Here is a 23,770-nt window from a genome sequence, read left to right on the forward strand (position 1 = left end):
GATAAAATAAGTATGATAAATCATGGTTTAAAGGAATCCCATTGAATCTTACTGTTTTAAAGGTGGTGACAATACCTGCTTCCTTTGCTGGAGTGATTAGATTTGTTTTTATGTTTAGGTATTAGATGTACAAAGTTCCGTAGTCAGACAAAGAATTAAACTAAACTCCAAATTATAGTCATTACTACAGTAAGTAGAGGGTTTTGGAACAGAACAAGGTTAAATTCTCTCATGCATGTGCCAAAGAACCCACTTTTACTGACTTTTTGGGATGGGAGAACCTGCTTGAATACAGATATCCCTGGGAGCAGGTGCCTTTTTGGAAGGTGGGCACAGGTCAGTTCTTTGGGCAGAAATGGGCCAGTTTGCAGGTTAAGTTGCCGGAAGGGCCTGTGGCCATGGATGGGATCACCATGACTTGCCCTGCTCCTGCAGGAGGCTCCTGGTTGGAGACGTGGAGGAGTGTCAGGAGTTTGGAGCTGGTTGTGAATGAGCCGTGCTCCTAATTACTCTTCCTTGATTTGCATGCGCTTCTGAGCTACTTAACCACTGCTGAATAATGCATGAGAGGATATAAGTGGATGTTCCTTGGCTGAGTGGGCTGCAGATGAAAAGTGTCAGCTCCTTTGCAGCATTAATGTGCATTTTTTCTCGAGTTAAAGCGGTAGAGAGCGCAGATAGGCTTTTTTTGGATAACTCCTACAAATGCCAAAATATTAGCAACATTTGCTTTTTCTCTTCTTTTCTGTTTCAATACCTGTTATTACAGTGAAAAATGTCTCTTGCTGATTTTCGATTAAGACTTTGCCTTAGGACTGCTCTTCAAGATTTCAGTGTTGTACTTCTGTACCTGCTGCTTAAGTTCCTGAGAACTGGCAGGAACAAAGATTTCTTTATTTTTCTGCCACTGAGGTTAATTTATTTTACTTACTCATAAAAAGTACTTTTCACTGATTCCTCCATGCACCTCCTCTTGTTTTTCAGCATGTCCCCAAGGGATAATTGAGATATTCTTTTCCCTGGAGCAACCTTGATGAGCACAGAAACATGCCATTTTTGTTTATAGTACGTGCAATATTTAGTATAGGTAGAGCTAAACATAACGTGTGCAGTGATAGTTGAAGCAACACTTAAAACCACCTGTGGTTCACTTAGTAGGAAAACTTTTAAGAACTTTTACTGTATGTATTAATTTACTAAGACGCATTTCAGTGTCTTAACATACATGTGTGTATCTCCCTGGTGTAAGTAGAAAACGTCATGATCTCCGTAGTGTTCAGCAGCTAATTCGACAACATCCCTTTCTATTCCAGAATGCTAGAAAATTGAAGAACAACCATTATTACACTCGTTTGCTTGAGATTAGCCTTATATCTGTGTGGCATCTATGCAAGATTGTAATCTTATCCGTGTAATATCGAAACTGTAAAACTTAGGCCATTCTAAACAAAATATTTTGAATGGGATGGTCAAATGTGAACTGTGAAAACTGCCAGGGATGTTTCTGTGCGCTGACATAAATTGTATAGTAGTCTCAAATATTTTGAAAAGGGATGTTTGATATGTGAGTCCTGTAGGAGTGCAATTAGAAAGAAATACTTAAAATATGGAATCATACTACGAAACAAAACAGTCTCATAAAATACAAATCTTGCGGACTCCCCGAATGTAACAGCATCACTTGAATTATAGACATCCAGAGATGAACTGTAGATTGAGCATATTCCAAAATAATGATTTTAAACTAAACTTGATCTGGCATCTATTAAGGTAAGAGATTGAAACCCTGTGAAGTTGTAGAGGTCACATAGTAAATATAGCGTACAGTTTTAAAGGGGAATATATAGTTTAATAACTATGATAACAGAATTCTTGTTATCTGTACATTCCTGTGAGTATCTTGTGGGCTTTTTATAGTATTTGATGTAGAGATGCTGAAAATTGCAGTGAAAAGATTTGCATAAATGCACATTCTTAGAAATGTTGGTGTTTTGGTGCTATTAGAGTGTATGATACGAGCTCTCAAAATATAATCAAAGAATATTAGAAAGGTAAAAAGCATTGTTAAGAGAAAAAAATATTTTGAGGAGGCTTCTGTTTGAAATAATTACAAAACACACTATGAGAGCAATTGTCCAGCAAGATAAGTGATCTTTATGTGACAGCGATCGAGACAAAATCTGTGATTCCAAAGCTGCTGGGGGGAGGGGGGTTATTTGTGTCTTGTCCACCACCACAGAAAGTGGGTCCTGACTGTCACGTGTGTGACTGAAAACACTGCAGTTAAAGCAGAGTCTCTTGTTGTTCCAGTTTTAACATTAAGTTACTCCAGCCTTCCTAAACCCTTTATCATCTTCCTCTGTGATCCTGCATCACTCTAACACTACTTATTAGCACTTTCATTACCTTTATCATTACTTCATTTTCATTACCTCGTTTCATCTGTAAAGTGCCTGAGACAGTAGACCAGAGAAAGAATAGTTTGCTCCCTCATCTCCTTTAAATGTTTGTTTTGCCCATTTCTCCGTCTTTCAAGTTGTACCATGTCAAGAGCTTCATTTCTACTTCATTTGAACTTCTGCTTTCAAATTTCCCCTTAAAATCAGATTCTGACACCTAACTTTTCAATGTTGCCTTCATTCCTTGCCCTTAAAGGATCCTGCTTCTCACATCCAAGTAGAAGTCCCTGGAATCTGTTGCTAGCAGGTAAGGTTTAAACCATAGTAATTTTTCTGTCTGGGGGCAGTGGTAGAAAACTACAGCTTGAGGTCTGATTTTGGTACTCTTATTCCTGGTGAAGGAAAATCAAAAACATACAAAAATATTTCAGGAGCGTAGCTCCTCGTGAGGAAAACTTCACAAACCCATATTCTATTGTGCTGAGACTTTAAATTGGCCGTAAATAAGGAGGATCTCTGTAAGGCATGTTGGATCAGAATTACTTCAAAGTCCACTTTGGTATCTAAATATGGTAATTTGGGGCTTTAGAACATTGAAAAGATGAAATGAGAGAGTATTTTTACTGTAAGATGCTATTCTTTGTGACTAATAGGGTAATCTGTCCTTAGTATGGTTTACACTGTATTTCTGAGAGAAACAGCTGCTTAACTTTTATTGAAAGCAAACAGGATTTTGTCTTAGAAGGTTCTTTTGAACATCCCAACTTTGGAATTTAATTGGGACAGTGGCTAAAATGCTACTCGGGGGTCTGGGAGGTGTCTGTACAGAGCCCTGCAGAACTCCAGGGACTCTGCAAAGTAGGAGCATGTGTATAGAATATATGAACTCAATCTTACAATATTTGTTGATGTAAAATGTTTATCAGAGAACTGTTTAGACAGGGCCAGCTTACGTAAAGAGCTCTTGCAGTATGCGTGCAGCATACCACCCTGTCTGTGGACATGTGGACATGCATGGGTACATACATATCCTTTTTTATGATGCAGTGGGTGAAAGGGAGAAGCCAAATCAGTGTACCTAAATTCTCAAAATTTTAAAATTGCATGCTTCTTATAATAATAAATAAATAATAATAAATATAACAAAGCAATATTATCTTACATGTTGCCCTTCATATTATCAGAAATATAAGGGAAAAGTTAAGCATGCACTTCACCCTGTTGTAATCTTGGTTGTATTTTGACTGTACTTTTCTGTTCTTTACTTCATCATGGATCTGAGTTTCAGAAATGGATGTGACTAGTAGTTTGATGCTGGATCAAAAAAGTATTTTCAGAATTTAAATATACCTTGCAGCAACAATGGCCAGAGTTGCAATTCGCTAAAAACTAACTAAACTTCTTTTGATGTTGCTAGGAATTAAGCAGTATTTTTTGCATTATGAAAGTAATGCATAATTCCAGATAGGTTGTTTTCTTAAATGATTTCAGAGTACATTTTGGAAGAATAAAGTGCCAGGGTAGCCTTTCTGTTATGATAGAATTTTTCCTCTACGTTATGGAGAAAGTTTGAAGATAAGTCAGTTAGACTCCTGGTGAGAGACATTCAGTTAGTGTAAATCTCACAACAATCAGTTATCTTTGGTAAGTCTCAATGAAAAATGCCTTATTTTTACTCAGTGTGTAGTTGCTTGTTGCTGTAAGAAAAAGTTGTGAATTGGTTTCTGTTAGACTGGTGTTTACAAAAACTAGTGCTTGGTAACTGCAGTAGTGGTAGGGTTGGCAGTTTTTAAGTTTGGCTAAATAGTGGTGCCCCAATTACAGCTAGTTAGAAATTTCCAGTGAAAGTGTTTATGATAAAAGTTCAGTACTGATGAACTTCTAAAATATTCTGCAGTGGCTCTTCTACTCTGTGCCCACTGTAGGAAGTTCTTATTTGTACCTGGAAACTTGATAGTTAACCTCCTTTCATCTTTTGCTCATATTGCTACTTAGTACTTTTTCCTGCAGTCAGGAAATTCCTGGAAAATACCCATTCAAATGCATTTTATGTTGGTTTAGCCAAAGTGGTGGTGTGTTGTGCCATAATATGAATATTTTGAGCTTTTTCTCCATCCAGCCCTCGTTAAAATACAAGAACTTTTCAATGCAGATTCATTAGTTTTTCTTCATTTAAAATTATACTGTAGTGGCTTCAGAGTGTTTTTTTTTTTTTTTTTTTTTTTTTTTAAGTCAAGCTGTGGTGTATAAGTAGGATTACAGGCTGTCAAAATCTAAATTGTGCTGCGTTTTCTACCATGGTTACAGCCTTTGTAATGAAATGTATAGATGTACTGTGTTCTGTTTTATTAGAAGTTGGAAATTGTCTTGAGAACTGCTTAATTTTATGACATTTTCTGTTCTTGTCAGAATCTGCCATGACAATTGCTTAACAAGGGATTTTAAAACCCCTTGAGTTCCTAAATCTCTTTCATCTTGATCTGATAAAATGTTCATAAACACACAATACATCTTACGTCTCTGAAAAAAACCATACTGAGGGCTGATTTCATTCTTAAGACTACAAATGCAACCGAAGAGAAATTTATCCAGTGTAATTTTGGGGAACATCATATTTTAAAAAGAAAATGCCCAGATACCTAGCAAAACTACTAGTCCTGCTTCTTCTAATTTCTGTCTCTTTAGTAGTTCTGATCTGATCCGGACTTAACTGACCGTTTAGCAGTTCCCTAAGCCCAGTCAGCTCTCCGGAGAGCAGTTCTCATGTCAATCCTTCCTGTTTTAGGAGGCACAGCGAGAGGAAAAGTATGGCTAAACTAGCCCCGTAATCCAGTCCCCCTTGACTGATGGAATGAAAATCAGATAAATTAGAGCAGTTCTGAGGTAGCCCCAAAACGAAGAAGCACAAAATTTGCCTACAGTCAGTTTTGCACAGTTCTTTTCAATGTAGCTCATAGGACAGAAGTCTCAATAGATTAAGTAAGAAAGATGAGCCTCTCAGGAGCTGGGGAGGACACAGGCTTATAACTGATCATCTGCACAACTAGGCACACTAATGCCAGCTAATCACAGATCCTGCTGAATTATTGAAGGCAAGCGACAAGTTTCCAGTAGCCGCTTCAAAGCTGTTAGCTGCCTTCTGTATTTTCGGAGACTTCTCATTATGAGTAGGAAGGTTACACCAGGACACGTCTTTTGATATCATCTGACATTACACAGTGCACCCATCACATTGCATCATCATTGAAATAAACACAGTGCCGATCGTTTCTTTTCCTTCCATAAAAGCTTAACAACAAAAAAATTGAAATTGCACTTGAGAGCAAATGCATTCCTACCAGTCGTCTTTCTGGATGGAGTTTCAAAAACTAGGCTAAACTGAGATGGAAGAATTTCATCTTCGCTGAAATCAGCACTTCTGGTAAACATTTGTGAAGATTCAAGGCTTTACTCTTTGTGATTTCCTAGGTATCTAATTTTTAAAATATTTAACTGCAAAAATTACATTTGGTAAAGATCCGATGTAGTATAACAGCTGGTTGAATATTATTTTTCAAGTTCACTATCTTCCTGCAGTATATTTTGTGGGTGTTTGCATCCTTCATAGCTTTTCATATCTCAGACGCTTCCACTGTTTCTCCAGGAGGTTTTTTTCATGTTTTAATGCCCCACATTGTCGAAGTTTAAATTAGTAATATTTTGATGTCATGAAAAGATATGTTAAGATAGCTAGTTAAAAAAAAGAAACTTCATAATTCCTCTTTTATGATAGTCCTTTTAAGCTTAAATGGAGACAACACTCAGGTCAGCACCAAAGCTCTCACATGGTTACAGTTAAGTCAGATTTGTAGCATGAGGTCTGCTTCTCTGGCTTTTCTGCCATGGTTTTGGTGGCATCCTACTACATTGCATACTTCTCTCTCTTTGCATTTGCTGTTGTGTAGTATCCAGAGGGAGCTTCAGCAGTGACTTGCACAGTAAGACAGATTCAGTAAATTATTTAGAATAGGTATAGTCACTTTGGTGTGATTTAATAATTAAAAAGCCCTTTTAAGAAAAAGGCAGCTCCACAGAGACCTTCGGTAAAGTTTTGAGAACCACCATTTGAGAACCAGCAGCCTAGAGCAGTGGTCCAAAAGCTTCTGTGTTACTGTAAAACTGTCTGCTGTGACAGAAGACTGTCTTTAGCTGTTTGTTGGCTCTTTGAAGGGTGGCTTTTATATTAAATGTTTAACAGGAATCTGCATGCTGACTTGCGGACCAGAGTGTAGGAACCCTTGGCTTAGATAAACTTCAGACATCTGTCTCTGCTTTTTAAGCAGTGATTTAAAAAATAAAGTCATTTGGGGCAATTTTCTGGGAGTGAGATGTCCAGAAATGAGTAAAATATTGCAGGTATGAACTTTTCATGTTTCTAGGAGACTGTATTTGCCAGCTCTCTACCACAATCCCCAAGCGTATGAAGATGTGAACTGAACGGCCTTATTTGCTTTCTTATCATCTTGCAAGTTCAGATCTAAGTTAGCATTACAAGTTCGGATTATTAAAACATTACCTCTCTCAGGGTTTTATATGAAATGCTCTCTTTCCATGCACAGACACTTGCACACGTGTATACAGTTAGATAAGCCTACGGCTAGTATTTTGTTTCCCATATATGTAGCTGTATTAAATCTCTGTGAAGGCCAATGTAAATTGCGACATTAGCTTTAGATTACAAAGAGCTTCATTTAGGAAACCACACAGAGAAAGGTATTGCTTAAAGACATAACAGTATTTTATTTCCTTAAGAAAACAAAGTGGTTGCTATGGGACAGAAAATTATCTGATCTTAGCTTTTCAAAAATACATCACTGTACAGAATTAGAATATTCATACTACAGTGGGAAAAAATTTTAATTTTCTGGGATTTATTCTTGATAGTTTTTTTTCTAGTGTAGATCAAGATACTTTCAGGAAAAATAAAGAAGCAGGCATTTTTCTGTGTTACAATTTAATTATGTTTTTTTTCTGTCCAGTCCTATAACACTGTGCAGATGAAGCGTATTTGTTTAGCCAAGCAAGCTTATAAGTAACAGTGAAGAAAAGTGAAGTTTTTTGAATATTGAATGATAATTTTTAAGATCAGTATAATGCAGTGGTATTTTAAGTAGTAATATAACTATAAATCTAACCTGTAAGTCAAAGTTCTTTCAAGAATTTAATAATAATCCTCTTAAATGGGATTTTTAAATGAGGGAAAAATATTGTTGTTTGAGATACTTTGTGTCCAGTTCTAAAAAAAAAGCATTCAGCAACATTTTTTTTTTTTTACTAACCAAACAGAATTATTAACTCAAATCCAGTTGTGCTGTCTGGGAACTGACTGGCAATGTGAAATGCACTGTGACCCATTAGAAACCTTCTAATAAGTGATCGTACCTGATATTGCATGTATAAAAGGTATGGTTATATCTTTTCTCTTACACCTTTCCTATGAGATTTTCTGTGAGCAGCAGCTTGGTAACGGTCCCTCAGCCTCCTTCATGGGGATGGTCTGCAGTTCCACCCCAAGTGATCTACATGGAGACTGGTAAAACCATTTATTTTAGATAAGTTAGATACCATGTGACTAAGGTCATAAAAAAGGCTGGATCTTTACAGGTAGTTGATGCCTAATGGTGTGGAAAGGTACTTTTTAGGATATTTTTTGAACTGGTTGTGTGCCTGTGTCCCATTGAAATGTGTATTTTAGAACTCAGTGAATGAACTTAGAAAATATGCTTGGTGGTAAATCCACTACCACTAAGGAGCAGTGCACCTGCATCCTGTCCCTCCGCACTGTCTGACAACAGTGACGTCCCCAGAAACCGTGTAGAGACTTCTCAGGTAGTTGTGCATGGGGTATTTGGCGTAAAGCGTGGCTTGCTAGCCTGCCTTGCCAGACCCTCTTGGTGCTGTGAAACACACGGGTGAAACCTTGGTCCCTTTGCTCTTTGGTCAAGGAGTGTAATGCAGAAATACCCGAGCCTGACAGTGTTCATTTGCCCTGCGCTTACTGCACTCCACTGATTATGTTACTTACATGAATTACTACCTGTAGCACCTGTACTCTTTTAAAAAATGATTTTAATATCCTTCTTAGCTTGTTATGAAAACTAATTTTTAATGCCTGTAAATTAGTAATGAATCAGCTCCTAGCAATCCTTGAGAAAAATTGGCTTCTCTTTGAATGAAACAGAAAATAAAACTGTTCTATACTACTTGTTTTTTGTTCCTTTCATAACTTTATTCTCCTAAGAAGCCTAAGGACTTTAGAGCTCTTAGTTCTCTGAAGAAATTTCTGCTGTGCTCGTGCTTGAAATTCATGATAGTTGTGTGTGGCCTGCACGAACACATGTGAAAATCGCGGCGCTAGGTCATGCCCTGTTGGCATGAATAGCTCTCTGAAGTATGGTCTTGCAATATGATTAGCATTCTTGTATCCTCCTAAATTGGCTGAGTGTTGGCAGCATGTAGTATCAAGCTAGGTAAGTCTTAGCTGTGCTATTTAATCACGTTTTATGAAAATGCTGTAATTTGAGAGGTTACTAAAGTCACAGCAGCTTGCCGTTGTGAGAGCTCAAGAGTTCTGTCCTCGGTGGGTGCTTATACCTCTGCTTACTCAGAAATACCCCTCTGTGGTTGTTGCTATAAATACTAAATTTTTGCTTTGTTTTTGCTATTCTTGTATCCTTTTTTTGTAATTTTTCATACAGCTGAGAATTCTGCTACCTAAATTTTATCTCATATTAATCCTTATATTCCTGTTTAATCACTTCAGTCATCTTTCACAGTCTCCTTACTACAGTTCATTCATAAGCAGACATCTCGAAAGGCTGTGATGATGTTCTCTGCCAGCCGGTGTCTGCAACTGCCCACTCTTACTTACCTTTCGTTCTCTTGAATCTGTTCCTCACTGCCTTATTATTTTCTCTCCTCTTTTTTTTTTTTTTTTTTTTTTTTTTAATCCTTGGTATATTTGGACATCTTGTCTTTACAGAACTTACTGTTCATGAAGATTTTGTTTCTTCTCTAGGATTAACAGTTGTCTGCTAGGGAGTTCTTTTTTTCCTGCTTGTTCTGTCACTGTCTCTAGTTGCCACTCACAGTAGGTAGGTACTGAAAATGCTGAATATTGATAAAATTGTAATTATCAGCCACATACCTTCAGAGAAGTGATAGCTTGTTCTTTCCTTCTTTTTTCTTTTTTTTTTCCCTGTGAAGGAGAGTGACAGAATAGATAAGAATAATCATTTGCATTCACAGACAAACCTTTTCACAGCCATAACAGTGCACAGCAACCATAGCCCTGACAGTTTAGCCCTGTAAAGAATACAGATGAAGGTTAAAATCAAATGGGAAGGCTTAATTAGTAAGATCTTGCAGTAAAATCTGAACTGAGACAGAGTAAGATGATGATAAGGAGAGAGAATCCTTATCCTTAAGGAGAGAGAATGAGATAAGGAGAAAGACATTTCATTTATAATATTATTTACTACTAGCAATATGTATTTCAAGAAAAGGCTATCTGTTCCTGGCAGTTAACAATCAGAAATTTTCGCATAGTGGATTTGAAAAAAATGAAAACCCTTAAATGCTAAATATCTCGATTGCATAAGCAGAAAATGCAAATGTAAACCTTGCTCATCCTTTTAGATAGTGGGACATTGGAGCATTAGTTAAAAATAAGTTCCTAGTTACGATTTTTAACCTCAACTATTGAAGTATTGATGACACTTGAATAATGAACTGGAAAACTTCCCAGGTCATCCTGCTGCTGTGGTATTGCTCTGGAGAGGATGCTTCACCGAGGTTTCTCTGGCATCAGTTGAGAAACCTCTCATCACTTTTGCTGCACAGGTTATTCTGCTTCCCTGACAGATGTTTTTCTCCATTCATATTGTTAGTCTAGGTTGCACAAGAATACTGGGCAGCATTAGATATGGATAAACTGCACTGCACCATACTTGTTTCCTATTAAATTGTGACTTGTGAACATGATGAGCTGTGGAAAGCTCCTTCTCACCTTACCTGACTGTTGTGAATTAGGACTGCCTCCTATTTGCTCCTTCTAGTCCTGTGCTTAGGAGAGTTTATGAACTCCTATTGTTCAAAGGGATTGTAGAGGGGGAGGAGAAAGTTCTTTCTTACCTTGGAGTACTTTTTATGATTTTATACTCTTCTGTTCTTCCAGTTATCCTACAGAGGTCCTTTCCTATTTCTCTGTAATAGTGCTCTATCTTGCATCATTCAAATGTTCCTTTACTTCTTGAGTGAAATTCTGGTCCCTTAAAATCCATGGCAGAAGATATACTGCCTTTGCTGGGGTAACAATTTAGTCAACTATGTCTTTCTCATGTATTCATTTCTTAACAAAAAGTAGAGTAAGACCTGTACCTTTTCCAAGATAAGTCAGTGTCAAAACGCTGCAATTTTTTTGAATGGTCTGGGATCTCATTCAGAACATTTACTTTTTATAATCTTTCCTACATAAATTCAAATCACTAGTTAGTCACTCCTGCGCCTTAATTATTTACTGTATTGCTCTTGGCTACTGTGTGGTTTGATAAATCTTTGTGTTAAACTAGTGTCTGGTATTCATAAACTGATATTCCAAATAAGGTTTGAAAAGAGTGGGTAGGAACTGCTTATTATCACCTTACTCCTCCACGTGATGTTCAGCATCCAAAGTTATGTTACTTTCTTGGTTATATAGTGCACTGCATACCCTTTCCTGAGTTGTTGACTACTACCATTCCTAAGCGTATGGAAGCATTAATCCATCTTCAGTTTCTTCACTGAAGATCTGTTTCAGATTATATCTCCAGATTTTCATTTTCTTCCTATCTTCCAATCCTTCCATTTCCATTCCTACTTTATTTCTTGACCTCAAACGGCTCCTGTGAGCCCCATTTATTTCCTCCTCCTTTGCTGTTGACAGTTCCTTTGGTATCGCACACAGCTTTCTAGCATGAAGGAAAGTGTGGTCCTACTCATGGGGACTAGGGGTGAGTCATTTTGAAATTTCTTGTCAGATTCTAGTCCAAAAGAACGGTATTAAGACTTAAGAAAAAAAATCCGCTCGTTGTGCTCCAGTGAAATTTGCCACCAAATTCATCCATTCCGATTTTTTCTTGTTCTGTTCTGCTACCCGTCTACCAGTCATAGGCCAACTGAGGGAGTGGTCTCAGGCCATGTGAATCCTTTCCTGCCTTCTCAGTTTAGCTGTCTGTTACAAATGGCAATAAGCAGATAAGTATTGCAAGTAGTTTGAATTCGTTTTTCAACTGAACCCTTCTAATGTAGTATCTGAAGTACATTTTGGTTTCTTGTCTCTTTTATTTGTTCTTAGTCTTTTTTTCTTTCAAAAGATAGGATGTTCCTTAAGTACTTGCTTATAAAGGCATACTATTTATTAATCGTGGTTCTCATACCTGAACTTGTACCTTTAAATGTATGAATGCAATCTTCATTAACTTGATTTCGATATATTTATGTAGGTGAGGACAGGCTAGGTCCTAGATATCAATGTCAGATACTTCCTCTAAGCAAACTACTTGTGGGTAGTTCCACAGGTTAGTAAATAAAACCAGCATGAAAATGACTTCTCTCCTAAACACACAGTCTAAAATCATTCTAAAACATCAAAATATGCACCTGAGATACCATGGTTTAGTAGAGGACAATATATGTAACTTGCTCATTTACACAATTACTCACAATTACAATCCTTTCTCTGATCCTTGATCTCCACCCTCCCCCTTTTTTTTTCCTTTCTGTCCTTTCTGGACATATATTGCCTTTTCTTAATAGCATAATCTGGACCATCAGATTTATGGTCCAGAAGAAAACAGAGTTATTTGGCAACTTGAATGTGAAAGTCAAATTTTATTGTAGTACTCAGGATGTCTGGGGGTGTGACTGCCAAATAATATCCAGAACACTTCTATTTTCATAGTAATATCTTGGATGTCAGCCATGAAGTTTCCGCTGAATTAATGAATGTCATGTGGCTAAATCTACCACTGCTGCCAGAAACATGTAAGAATAAATGGTAATATTTCTGAAATAATATGTTTCACATATGATTCACAAGATTAGTTTTTTATAATGGGTTTTATACTTACACCTTCTTTATTAACTGATCATACTTACCTACTCTGACTTACTCACCCATGTAAACAAGAGAGTCTTTTTTCATATTGTTGATACAGGAAATAATCTCCTAACTCAGCTATCAGTGCACCATCTCAAACCTTAATCTGCAGGCCAAATCAAGAAACAGGCTACATTAAAAAAAAAGAATAAAAGTCTTCCCTCAAAATTTTCAAACACTGCAAAACAGAAATGATAATGCCCTAAACTAGAAGTATGCACAGTATTGTTAATATTACTTTAATTATTAATCCACCTCAAAAACTGTGCAGTGAGCCAGCCTTCCTTTTTCAATGGGATTAACTAACCGCTGAGAACATTGCAAATGCTACAAACACCTACATATTTGTACAAAGATAACCCCCTGTTACAGCGGATATATTCTTTTTTTATCCTTTCTTATTTTACCAGCATGATTCATTAACAGTTATTTTTGAGATGTAGAAATGTAGGCTACTAATATAATTTAAAATGCTGTTATTTAAATGAATAAGCCATCAATGTTTTAGTTTCCTTCTAACATGATACGTCTAAATGAAAGTAAAGGATAGTGAGGCAATTATCAGCTTAAATGATTGTTTTTTTTATTTTTTAAAGATCCTACTTGACAAAAATGATTTTAGCTTGCTTCTATTTAGAAGAGAAGATATTTTTTAGGTTTAATGGTCACACAGGATACCTACTGCAGCTAAAAGACCATAGGAAATTTGCAAAGAGAGGCTCTCTACTGCAAATGTGTATCCTATCAAAAGAATAAATATAATTTACTTGGTGCTCATAATACTAAGTTCACTTTAGAACTGAAATGTTGAGAATAAGAGTGAATGAGGAATTCCTAGAGATCACTTAAACTGGAAAGAAAAGTTGAGAAATTAAGTGTGCGGAGGACATTGTAGGGTGCAGTAATGGTGGTTCTCACTAACTCCACATTTGAGAAGCTGCGTCGACAATGATGTAAATGTTTCCTTGAGCTTCTAGATTTGTTAATGCAAATCTGTGGAGATCCTACTGGCCTCTTCAGCACTTGCAGCGCTGGCAATATGCTCTTCTCCCCTTCTGCACTTACTGCTTACAGCTTATTATTGACTTTGGGAGGCTGCAGATCAATGGCATTCTTCTCTTAGTGTTTAGTTTATGGCTGTGTTGGTAACACTTTTACTAAAATAAAAGTGGACTCTTTTTGCCTCTGCTGCAAAATAAGAATAAAAGCAATCATGCAAGCGTTTGTCATTAAATTTAGTAGAAAATATCATGCACCTGTGGAAGCCAACCAACAAGAGGAAATGTTCTCCGAGTTTTGTAGTCTTTGTCAACTCAAGCTCAGCTGTGTCTCCTTAGTAAAACAAAATGTTCTTTTTTCAATTAAAATACTACCATCAAAAATTGTGCAATAAGGTGTTAAGAAGATACAGAAATATCGTATTAACTACCAGATTGTTTCCTCTGCTGTTTCACAATTAAACTTTTGGGTATTGAGACAGGGTGATTTGTTCTGCTGTTGTTAGATGTTCATGTGATGCAGCTGCATGTAAATCTTTCTCCTCTTAGTGAGCTACCTCGTGTGCTGCCTTCTTGCCCCTTGCGTGCCCCCAGCCTTTCTATCCCTTGCCATTTATGTTCCTTGCTAACTCTGTGCAAACGGTAATTTTGCACAGCTCTAGAGATGATATCTGCTAGAAATTCCCCCTCCCTGATGCACCGCTGTGTGCCATTTCTTTCCTGTTGGCTCTGCGTGGCAGGCAGGTTGTCCTTAAGGAGTGGGTGGTGGAAGTGAAAGGCAGGTGTAGCCATAAGGAGAAGGGAAAACCAGACTGGAAAATGGCAGTGAAGGACAACAAGATCTCAGAGTTGAAGGAAGAGGAGCTGCAGCTAACAGGATGTTGTGTGTTTTTGTTTCTTTGCTGGCTTCTCATAATCCCTGCCTTGGGCTAACTCACAGTCATGCATGAACTTTAATATCATGGCTGAGTTTCTTCTGTTATTTCCCCTGCAGTAAATTAGGAGTAATTGCATGTTTAGTTTAGCGTTTAACAGTTGAGGCAGAGATAGGCTATAAACCTGGCATTCATAGTAGGGTCGGCTTCTTCATCCTCATGCACCTTGTGTTATTGGTTAGCCTTGTGCAAAGATACTGTAAAATGTCAGAGTACAGAGGATGCATTTTGTATCTGCTGTGCTGGGGAAATAGTTACAAAAGACAGGAAACTGGGAGAAGCAAACCTAGTTGGCCACAGCCTAAAATTGTACATTTATCTACCTCCCCATTCCCCCAAAATAATTACAGAGGTTTATATAAATCAGATTAGCATAATATCACAGACTGCTTGACCGTTTTGGCTAGTTACATGCTCTATAGCTTCTACGAGAGAGCATTTTTTTTTCATTGAGTGCAATATACACTTCCAGTTAAGAAAATGGTGTTATTCTAAATAAAACTGACATGATCCACCAACACTTTCGGAAGCACAGATGCTTTGTCCCACTATTTACTAAAGAGGTTCACACTTAGATTAAAGCAGTGAAATCAAATCACTGAATAAAGCCTGGAACAACATAATGATTTAAAGGAATTTGTTAAGAGCTTTTGGTAGGAGGAAAGTTGCACAAAGGCAAAATTAGATTGTTTTCTGTACAACACCAGAAACAGAAGCAGTGTGCAGTCCAATATTGGTGCATTTATTTTTCTAAAGCATCTTGTGTAGTTTCATTTGTCTTTGTTCTTGTCTGCAACATGAGACTACAACCCACCAATTTGTATATTGAACCCAAGGCCCATCAGCCTCAGCCGTTAAAAGCAGACTCGGCACCTTTGCTTGCAGGAGCTACCGGCCGTGACGTGCAGTCCTCTTTCGGACACTCCTGTAGCTGGGTGCTGACCATCCGCTGCTGCATAACGCTGAAGGGACCAACGCTAGATGAGTTCTACTGGCTGATGGAAACAGACTTTAAAGTTAGGACTGCAAGTCCTGATTTAAAGAAATACTGTCAAAAAGGAATCAACTCAATTAAAATAATAAGTAGTTTCCTATATGATCTATTCCAAACCACCCATACCATTTTTTTTGAAAGGATTTACACTAGCTATATACTTTTTAAGTGATGTTTTTCCTTGATCGTATTACAGTGGAAGGGCCTTTACAAACAGCAAAGGAAACTCAGTGTGAGCATACACAGTGACAGGCGTTAGCTGGATGTGCAAATGGGTAGAAAACAGATGAAAATATTTATTGTAGCTATTTGTATTACTCACAGTAAGATTTGACATTGTTTTTAACCCAAGCATTCATAATAGAAATGATAAGCTCAATTACTGTTATAGCTATGACTGCTCCAGGAGGTTGAAACCTTTAGCAGACCTTGTCAGCTGGCTGCTCAGTTGTCCTTTCCATTCCACACCTCTGACAGAAAGGGAATATCCTGCAGGAATGGAATTAAATGAAGTGCAGGTCTTTAGAGAAGTGCCTTTTCTTTGTACTAGCTTACCTGTTAAAATGGAAGTGAACCGTACATATCTCAAATATTTTCAAATGTTTTCTTTGACATTGTTGATAGGTTTCAATCATTTTGCTTCAGCTATTGCAGCTGTCTCTCACTGCACTTGTTTTTCTCTCTGTTTAAGCTACTACCTCTAAGGCATCCTCCCTGATTACTGGCTGTTGTTTCCTTTTCCCTTTAAGCAGCTCCCATGAAATACCAGCATTTAATTTTCACACCTTTTAACCTTCCAATTTGCTGCTTTTTTTTTGCACGCCTGACCTAAATTCCTCATACAATACCAGGATACAAAGCAGTCTTTTAGCTTTTGGGACAGAGATTTTATTTTGGTTTTAAGGTAAATTCTGATGTGTGTATCTATATCACTACTGTCAGAGCTTCAGATATTTGCAACTCTTGAGCTTGGTGATTAAAAAAAAAAATAGAAAGAAAACCCATGATTTTCAAGTTCTTTTGGATCACAGTTTCTAAACCCATTATCTTCCAGCCTATCAAAGAGATTTCAGACGTTTGTTCTGACACATAGCAAGCTTTAAGCAATATTTAGCACTTTTTATGTGATCTAAATAGAAAATTCTCAGTATCTTCACCATGTTGTGTAAGCGTCTGAAAGCAAAGGCTTAGGATGAGCATGCCTCCTTTGTGCAGAAGAAGCTAGCTCTTTGGGCGTTACCCCTGCATTAGTGATGTAGTCTCACAGGATCTTAATGAAGGCTTATTTATAATCACAAATGGTGTGAGTATGGTAAGAAAGCGATTGATTTTCATTTCCCATGATTTTAAGCTCATCTAATTGTGGCAACTGTATATTCATCAACTTCTAAACTCCTTCAAGATGTACCCACAAACACATACACTTCGTATGCTTAGTTATTAAAATTCTTCTAATACCAGGAATTGGATAGAGTGTTTTCTGCAGAATCAGAGACCCTGGCAAGGGCCAGTTCTCCCTGCCGCACAAAGAATTGTCTCTACAAGCAAGCCTTCCACATAGCTATGGATTTTGCTGGATTTTTGAGAACCTTTCCAATTTGTTGTTGTTTCTCATCAAGTTCTGCAAATGTGTGAGGATCCTCATGAGGGTAAAGTGAGCCTGGCCCTTGTCAAATAGAGCAAAGTTTGGGGGCATCAATATAATGGAAATGCCAGGTGACGAAAGGGAAGTCTGGCACATGGCTATGTATCTCGCACTGCTATTTTTTGTTTTTTCTTTCTCCTTCTAATTGATAACTCTTGCCATCTGTTCCTGATCCATCCCTCTGCTGTCCTTTCCTACACACAGTCTTCTGCCCCCGTTCTACTCTTAAAACTTGGACTGACTGCTTGAAGGCAAGCAGCAGGAGCTGACTGAAGCCAGTAGTATCTGTGTGGCAGAAAAATGCTGCCAGTGGCATCAGGGAAACTAATGCTACATTAGCTAAGGTTGGGGTCTTCAAGTATCATTTGAGTGGGTTCACATGCTGGTCTGACTGCAGTTTCCTGAGCAAACTCATCATTTTTTTTCCCAGAAAAATAAAGCAACTTTGTTCTATAAACTAGGTTTATATCCATCCCTGAGATGGATTCCTTCTGAATCTGTCGTGACTACCTATGTTCCTAACCACCTTGTGGCTTTGTGGAGTACGTAGTCTAGAAACATTATACCTGCCTAGGTTTTTTTCAGGAATCTTTTGGACTTTACAGTCTATATTTGAATCTGTCTTTTCTTGTCTAGCTCTCTCTTTGGTGGTTCAGCATATGGATAGCCTATTTTATAGCAAAGAGAAATGTGTTTATACATGCAAAGAACTGTATTTGTAACAAAAACTTAGAAGTGTAAATAGGCTAAAGAGATTTTTCTGGCAATTAACTTCAAAATGGGCGAAAATAATTTAAAAAAGCATTTGTAACTATAACTTTGTTTTACTACTGTCTGAGAAGCTCCTACTTTTAAAGGTATGTTGGTGGGAAGATTAAGTAAGAGCATGGGTTTGGTCAGACAGGTCACTTTTTGCTTTTCTTAAAGGCACTTAAGTGCCTAAAAATAGATCCTCAAAAATTTCTAAGTTACTAATTCCCATAGATTTCTAATGGGAGCTAGAGAGTGAAGTATCTGTAAAAATCTGGCGACGTGATGTTACAAATATACAAAAAAATGCTAAGCAAAATGTACCATAAAGCCCACGTTTTGATTTCTGCATCGGTGTTTTTTCCTACTCGGAAGCATTCCCATGCTGAACTATCATAGGCATTTCCTTGAACACCTCTAGAAGAAGTGGAGAAAGTGAGATAATTAGGGCTCGCTCATTTGCATTTGTAAGGTTATTCCCAATTTTTTGATTATGGATGCTACTGGCTTGCCAGTTATCTTCCTGTTGTGTGCTAGTGTAGCCAAATTACTAGCTTTTCATATCCTGAGCAAATAATATCAAGGGACTATCGTAAGGCAGCAAAATCTTTCTGGAAAAGGTGGAAGTTGCTGGAAGAGTTCCTTTTTTCACTTCTGAACATTACAGATTTTAGGACTTCAGTTAAAACAAACATTCTAATAAGCTGTTAGTGAAAATTAGAAAACATGAAAAACTGCAGCTGCAAATAGTTCACTGACTTCCTTGATTGTCATATTTTCCAATTGTACAATAGCCTTTATTGCAGTCGGCTCTGCCACGTAGGAAGAAATTACATTTCCTGTGATGGGAGAAGAAAGACAGTTAAATGGAATAAAATGATCACTCATCAGGTGACGTGTCTGATGGTGTGGACAGGAAAGCGTTCCCACAATTTCCATGAAACTCAATAATTTTAAGTGACTTTAATTTTTTTAATGTTTTTATAACTCTGATTAGAAACCCCTAGATGCTGAAAAGCTCTAGCTCCAGCAAGAATCTAATAAAAATACCCCCTGGGAGTGATTTTGATTGACTACGGTTGCCTGTCTGTTTTTATTTTACTGTATATGAACAGACATGAATAAGTGCAATTGAGTTAACACTTTCCTAGGCTAGCTGGTGTGATGAGGTGTTGAGGATGTCTTCAATTTGCAGCACCGACACCTGCGTTAGGGGAGACGCGGTTTGAGGATTAGACTCCCAGATTTGGACACCAGTGTCACCTTGTCAGTGAAAGGCCCCGGCCTTCCTCCCCGGAGAAGCGTGAGCGATGCTGAGGTCCCATCTCTTTGTGGATACAGTTCGTGTTTAGTCTGTACGTTACTTTCTGTGATTAATCTTCTGGTTATTAAAGTGCAGAACCGAACACACGGAGACAGAGATTTTGTTCCTTTCCTGCGGGCATGGCAGGCAGTTCTCCTCTTAAGGCACATGAGGATCAACCTGTGCTCATCTTCTATATAGTCAATAAAGCAGATTCCCCTGCACTGTATAAAACTCGTTTAAGAGGCTCTCCCTCATAAACGTGCACATGACAACCAGGCGTAGAGCCAGGGAGGCTCCGCGCAGTGGCGCAGCTCTTAAGTGATGGTGCTGTTGCTAGACGTGGAAGCACCACCAAGTGCTTCCCTGACTTCTGCAAAGGAGTATCCCAGCCCTGGCAGTGAACAGAAATCCGAACTTCAGTCTCTTCCCGGAGCGTTTTGGGAACTACCGCCATGTAACTCTCCTCTCTCCCTCTCTCTGGCTATCGAAAGAGGAGTGCAACGAGATACTCAGGTTTTGGTGGAGAATTCAGGAGCACTTGCATCACTAATGACTAAGCTTAGTCAGAGTAAAATCAATAATTATAGCTTCTTTGTTATTTGAAGCTCCAAAGATAATCAGGTGGATTGCATGAAGATGTTAGAAAGAGTAATGTGCAGCAGCTTTGATTCAAATTAGTGGCACAGTCGGCCTGGCATTGCAGTTCGTGTTCTGGAAAAAACATTGATTCTCTGCCTGAGCAGCTACACATACTTATAAATACACGTTTGTATAAGTTTGCAAACAGCAGGTTGAAGTTATTCTTTTGAAAGCTTTGCATCATTTGAAAGATAAGAAAAAAAATTGTCACGTACGGTTGTTTGTTTAATTTTGTACATATGCTGTATCAAAAATTTCCTCTGGTAACATCTCCATTTGATCAGAAAAGTTTCTTTTAAGTGAATAAACTGAACCAAAGCCTAAAATTTTATTGATTTAAAGAAATATTCTTTTCATTAAAAATTAAGATCTGTATAAACATTGGAATGTTAAATGATGTTTAAACTATTGAATTTACTTATTTATCCATACTAATGCCTTTCACTGCTATGTTATAGATGTCATTTATGCATATGGAGGTTAAATACAGTTAAGTCATTTATTTTCTCTCTTGAAGCAATTTTCTCAGTAAGGAGAAGACCTAATTTTCAACAACAGACACATTAGCAATCAGCAGAGATTGCTGAACTGGAATAAGTCTTTGTTAATTTTTATATAGTTTGTACTATTTGTGTACAAATTCTAAATTTAGGTTATTTAAACTATGAATTCAGTTCATCAAGGTCCTTATATTGAATGTGTAACTGGTTAAGATTTAAATTTAGTGTTAGCACATCCTCTCCTCTCCCCCTGCCCCACCCCCCCCCCTTCCTATTGGCAGTATTTTTAAGAGATACCTGCCTATTTCAGTTATGTGCCCTTCCTCTGGGAACATAGTTGCAGTGACAGGCATAGCTATCTGTAGAAATTTTTCAAAATTAGGACTTTAAAAAGCTGCAATGGCAACATTTATTTTCTGCCATCTGCACTGAATTTAGTAAAACAGCTTGGCTGAATTTTAATATTTTTTCCCTTATGCAGGAAGACTTTTTTTTTTTTTTTTTTTTTTTTTTTTCTGTTTAATCAGTGCATGGGAGGGGGGAGCAGAAAAATAATGTGTGCTTGTATTTTCATCGTTTTCACACTAGAATATAGGCCATGTTAAGATACTCTGTTTATTGGCAGTTTTTGCCTCAATTCTTAATGTAGGCATGGTGTGAAGCTTGCTTGTTTTTAGTTTGATTCATACTTGCCCTCGAATCGACTCAGTAGCGTTGCAAAAAGCACGCAAATAAATAGCAAGAAGCCCAGCCCGCCGCTGCGCCCGGAGCAGCCCCCGGGCAAGTTGCAAAGCTGGCGGTGCGCGGCGGGCAGCTCCGCTCCGCGGCTCCCGCACCGCGCTCCCTGCCCTCGGCAAATTCGCCTCTTGGAGCCGCCGTCCCGCCGCGGAGCTCGTCCTGCCGCGGCCCCGCGCCGGCTGCCGCGCCGATGCGGCGGTCGGGAGCGGGAGCGGGAGCGGGAGCGGCGCCGCCGCGCACACGGGTGATGCTGCCCGCGGCCGGGCCGCGGTGAGCCGCGGGGCTGCGCTGCGCGGGGCTGCGCGCGGCCGCCGCGCCCGCGGCCGCCGCCTACACGCACACGCTGGGTAGCTGGCTCTTTTTTTTTTTTTTTTTCCTCCTCTTCCTTCCTTCCTCCTCTTTTCCTTCCCAGCAAAGGAGGTATAATGAGGGGACTGCTGCTAAAGTAACAGGGGAAAATGAAGTCTTTGTTAAATGCCTTCACAAAGAAAGAAGGTAAGCGATGAAAGCCAGACACTTTGGCGTTGCCGGCTGGTGTTTTCTTGTGCACAGTTAATCTGATGGGCTTAGTTACTCTGTAATTAACCAATTTCTGCAGTTTTTTTTCAACATGATTTTATGCTAGACTGTCCAGTTAGGCAACTAATTATGAAAGCTGAATGTGACTGACTGACTTTATGCATTTTAGCTTTTCTCTGAAAGGTCAGGTAGTTTTTAAAATATTTTTTTTTCCCTGAGAAACGCATTTGAAGACACATGAGGAATTTGCTAGGTGAATTTTATCAGTAAATGCTGCTTGATTCCCCTTCAGATGTGTGAGATACTAGGAACAGAAATTCTGAGAGCTGGAAGAGGAATGGATGCTTTCAGGTATGCTTTTAGGGGTGACAATTTTAAACTTTAGAAGCATGAAATCAGTTCAGAAATTTTCATATCACTTTATATTATCTGTTTTTCCCAAACAAGTTTTGCAACAGTCATTCTTACAGTTTGGAACACAGTGAAGTGTTAGGGAAAAGACAGTGCCCAACAGAATTTAAAGCATGTACATTTGCATTTCATCATTTTGTGTTGTAGTTATTTTTTATTGTGAAAATAATATAAATAATGCCTAAGAAGCAGCTAAAAAAATATCCACCCACTTATAGTTTGCAGGTTGCTGGGGAAAAGAAACAGTTGGGTGGAATATTAATCATTTTAGGCATGGAAATACTTATTTTTCTATAAAAGATTTGTGTTAGACACCCGTCAGTTTGTACAATTAGCTGTCCTCCTTTATTGCTTATTTTTATATAGTAGAGGCTAATTTTGCTAGTTCTCTCCTGAAGAGTAGCACATCAATCAGAAATCAAGAGCCAACTCCTAAACGAGCCCTTAAAATCCTCTTCAGATAGGCAACGGATAAAGCACCAATCTAAGCTGATGGGGGGAAAGCGCGTACGCGTGCACGCGGTTGTACCGTCCTCCGTTAGAAAGGCACGGGCAGGTTTGTGTTTTGTGCAGTCTGCCGGGGTGAACGCGCTCTGCTGTGCTCGGTCCGCCCTGGCGCCCGGCGGGCCCTCGTGCTCCCGCCGGCAGGCTCCCCTCCGCCTCTCTAAACTCACCGTACACGTTCCAGAAATACCGAGGGCGTTTAGTTTCTTACATCTCCCAGTTGAAGGCTCGATAGTCTGGCTTTGAATGGCCACAATTTTAAGCTCAAGAGAAACTAAAACAGCAGGGCGAGATCTCATTTTCACAGAAGTCGGAGGCAAGCTCCCGAGGCGCTGGGGAGCAGGATTAGCCCGTGAGCAGGTGGGTGCCTGCAGGTCTGCGTGGTTCGGCCTCTTCCTTACTGCAATGATCACAGCAACTATTTTGCTCCAGTGTACCTGGGCGACGTCCCTGTCTTCGACTGAATCATTTCTAGAGCCGTGGTCTCAATGTCAGAAATGCAGGAGTGCACAAACAGCACGTCTGTGTCACGCACATAAATTGAGAGGGTCTGGATATGGTCGTTTTGGAAATATGTGCTGTGAGTTTTCTTTAAGTTAGAACTAGCCATGGCTTTCGTCGTGGCAGTTGAAGCAGCAAGGCACTTTCATTGATATACTTTCCTCTTTGGAAACCTTAAAAAAAAAAAGGAATATGAAAAATTGGAGTATCCTGAAAATTACACAGGGTTCCTGGCAGTTTCTAGCATAAATATTATACTCCTGGTCTTATCCCTTTTAACAGCTTTAAAGACTGCTTCCTTTATTTGAGCCTTGTTTCAAGTGAGATGTTACGGACCTGAATTTAAAGCTCTTCCTCTCTCTGCATGCTGTCCTCTCTTGTTTTGCTGCTGTGATGCTGGGACCCAGAGAAGGTGACCCCCCAGAGAAAGTTTCAATTCATTGGGAATATGACGATGTCATTTTAAGATATTCAGGATCGCAGTGAATAAGCTGATTCTGGTGAAAATGCTGTAAACCATTATTTTCCTTGCAGTTACACCTTTGTTTTACATCATGTTTCAGTTTTGCTCTAGGATCTTAAATTCTGCTGTGTTCAGCCAACAAAAGGTTGTATTTCAAAGCAGGATAGAGTGCTTACTATGTGTATTTGTCTTTATGTGAGTTTATTTGTTTGCACAGTATGATGGACATGTTTTAATTCATTTTTATTCATTTTTGAACAATATTGAATGTATAGATATTTATGTCACTTT

The 23,770-nt window shown here is 38.6% G+C and overlaps 1 protein-coding gene across 2 annotated transcripts in view; it reads left to right on the forward strand.

Moving 5' to 3' along the window:
- Positions 1-23,770, forward strand: part of SHANK2 (SH3 and multiple ankyrin repeat domains 2) — a 306,101-nt gene that overhangs the window by 64,700 nt on the left and 217,631 nt on the right. The window contains exon 1 of one of the 2 annotated variants that reach the window (XM_062576510.1): positions 21,540-21,576. The exons of the other annotated variant lie outside the window; for it this stretch is intronic. Within the exon in view, the coding sequence (XP_062432494.1) occupies positions 21,540-21,576 (37 nt within the window). Of the gene's footprint in view, positions 1-21,539; positions 21,577-23,770 lie in introns of those variants that run through there. 2 annotated transcript variants of the gene reach the window in all.

This window comes from Rhea pennata, chromosome 5 (genome assembly GCF_028389875.1).
Source record: "Rhea pennata isolate bPtePen1 chromosome 5, bPtePen1.pri, whole genome shotgun sequence".
NCBI classification, from domain to species: Eukaryota; Metazoa; Chordata; class Aves; order Rheiformes; family Rheidae; genus Rhea; species Rhea pennata.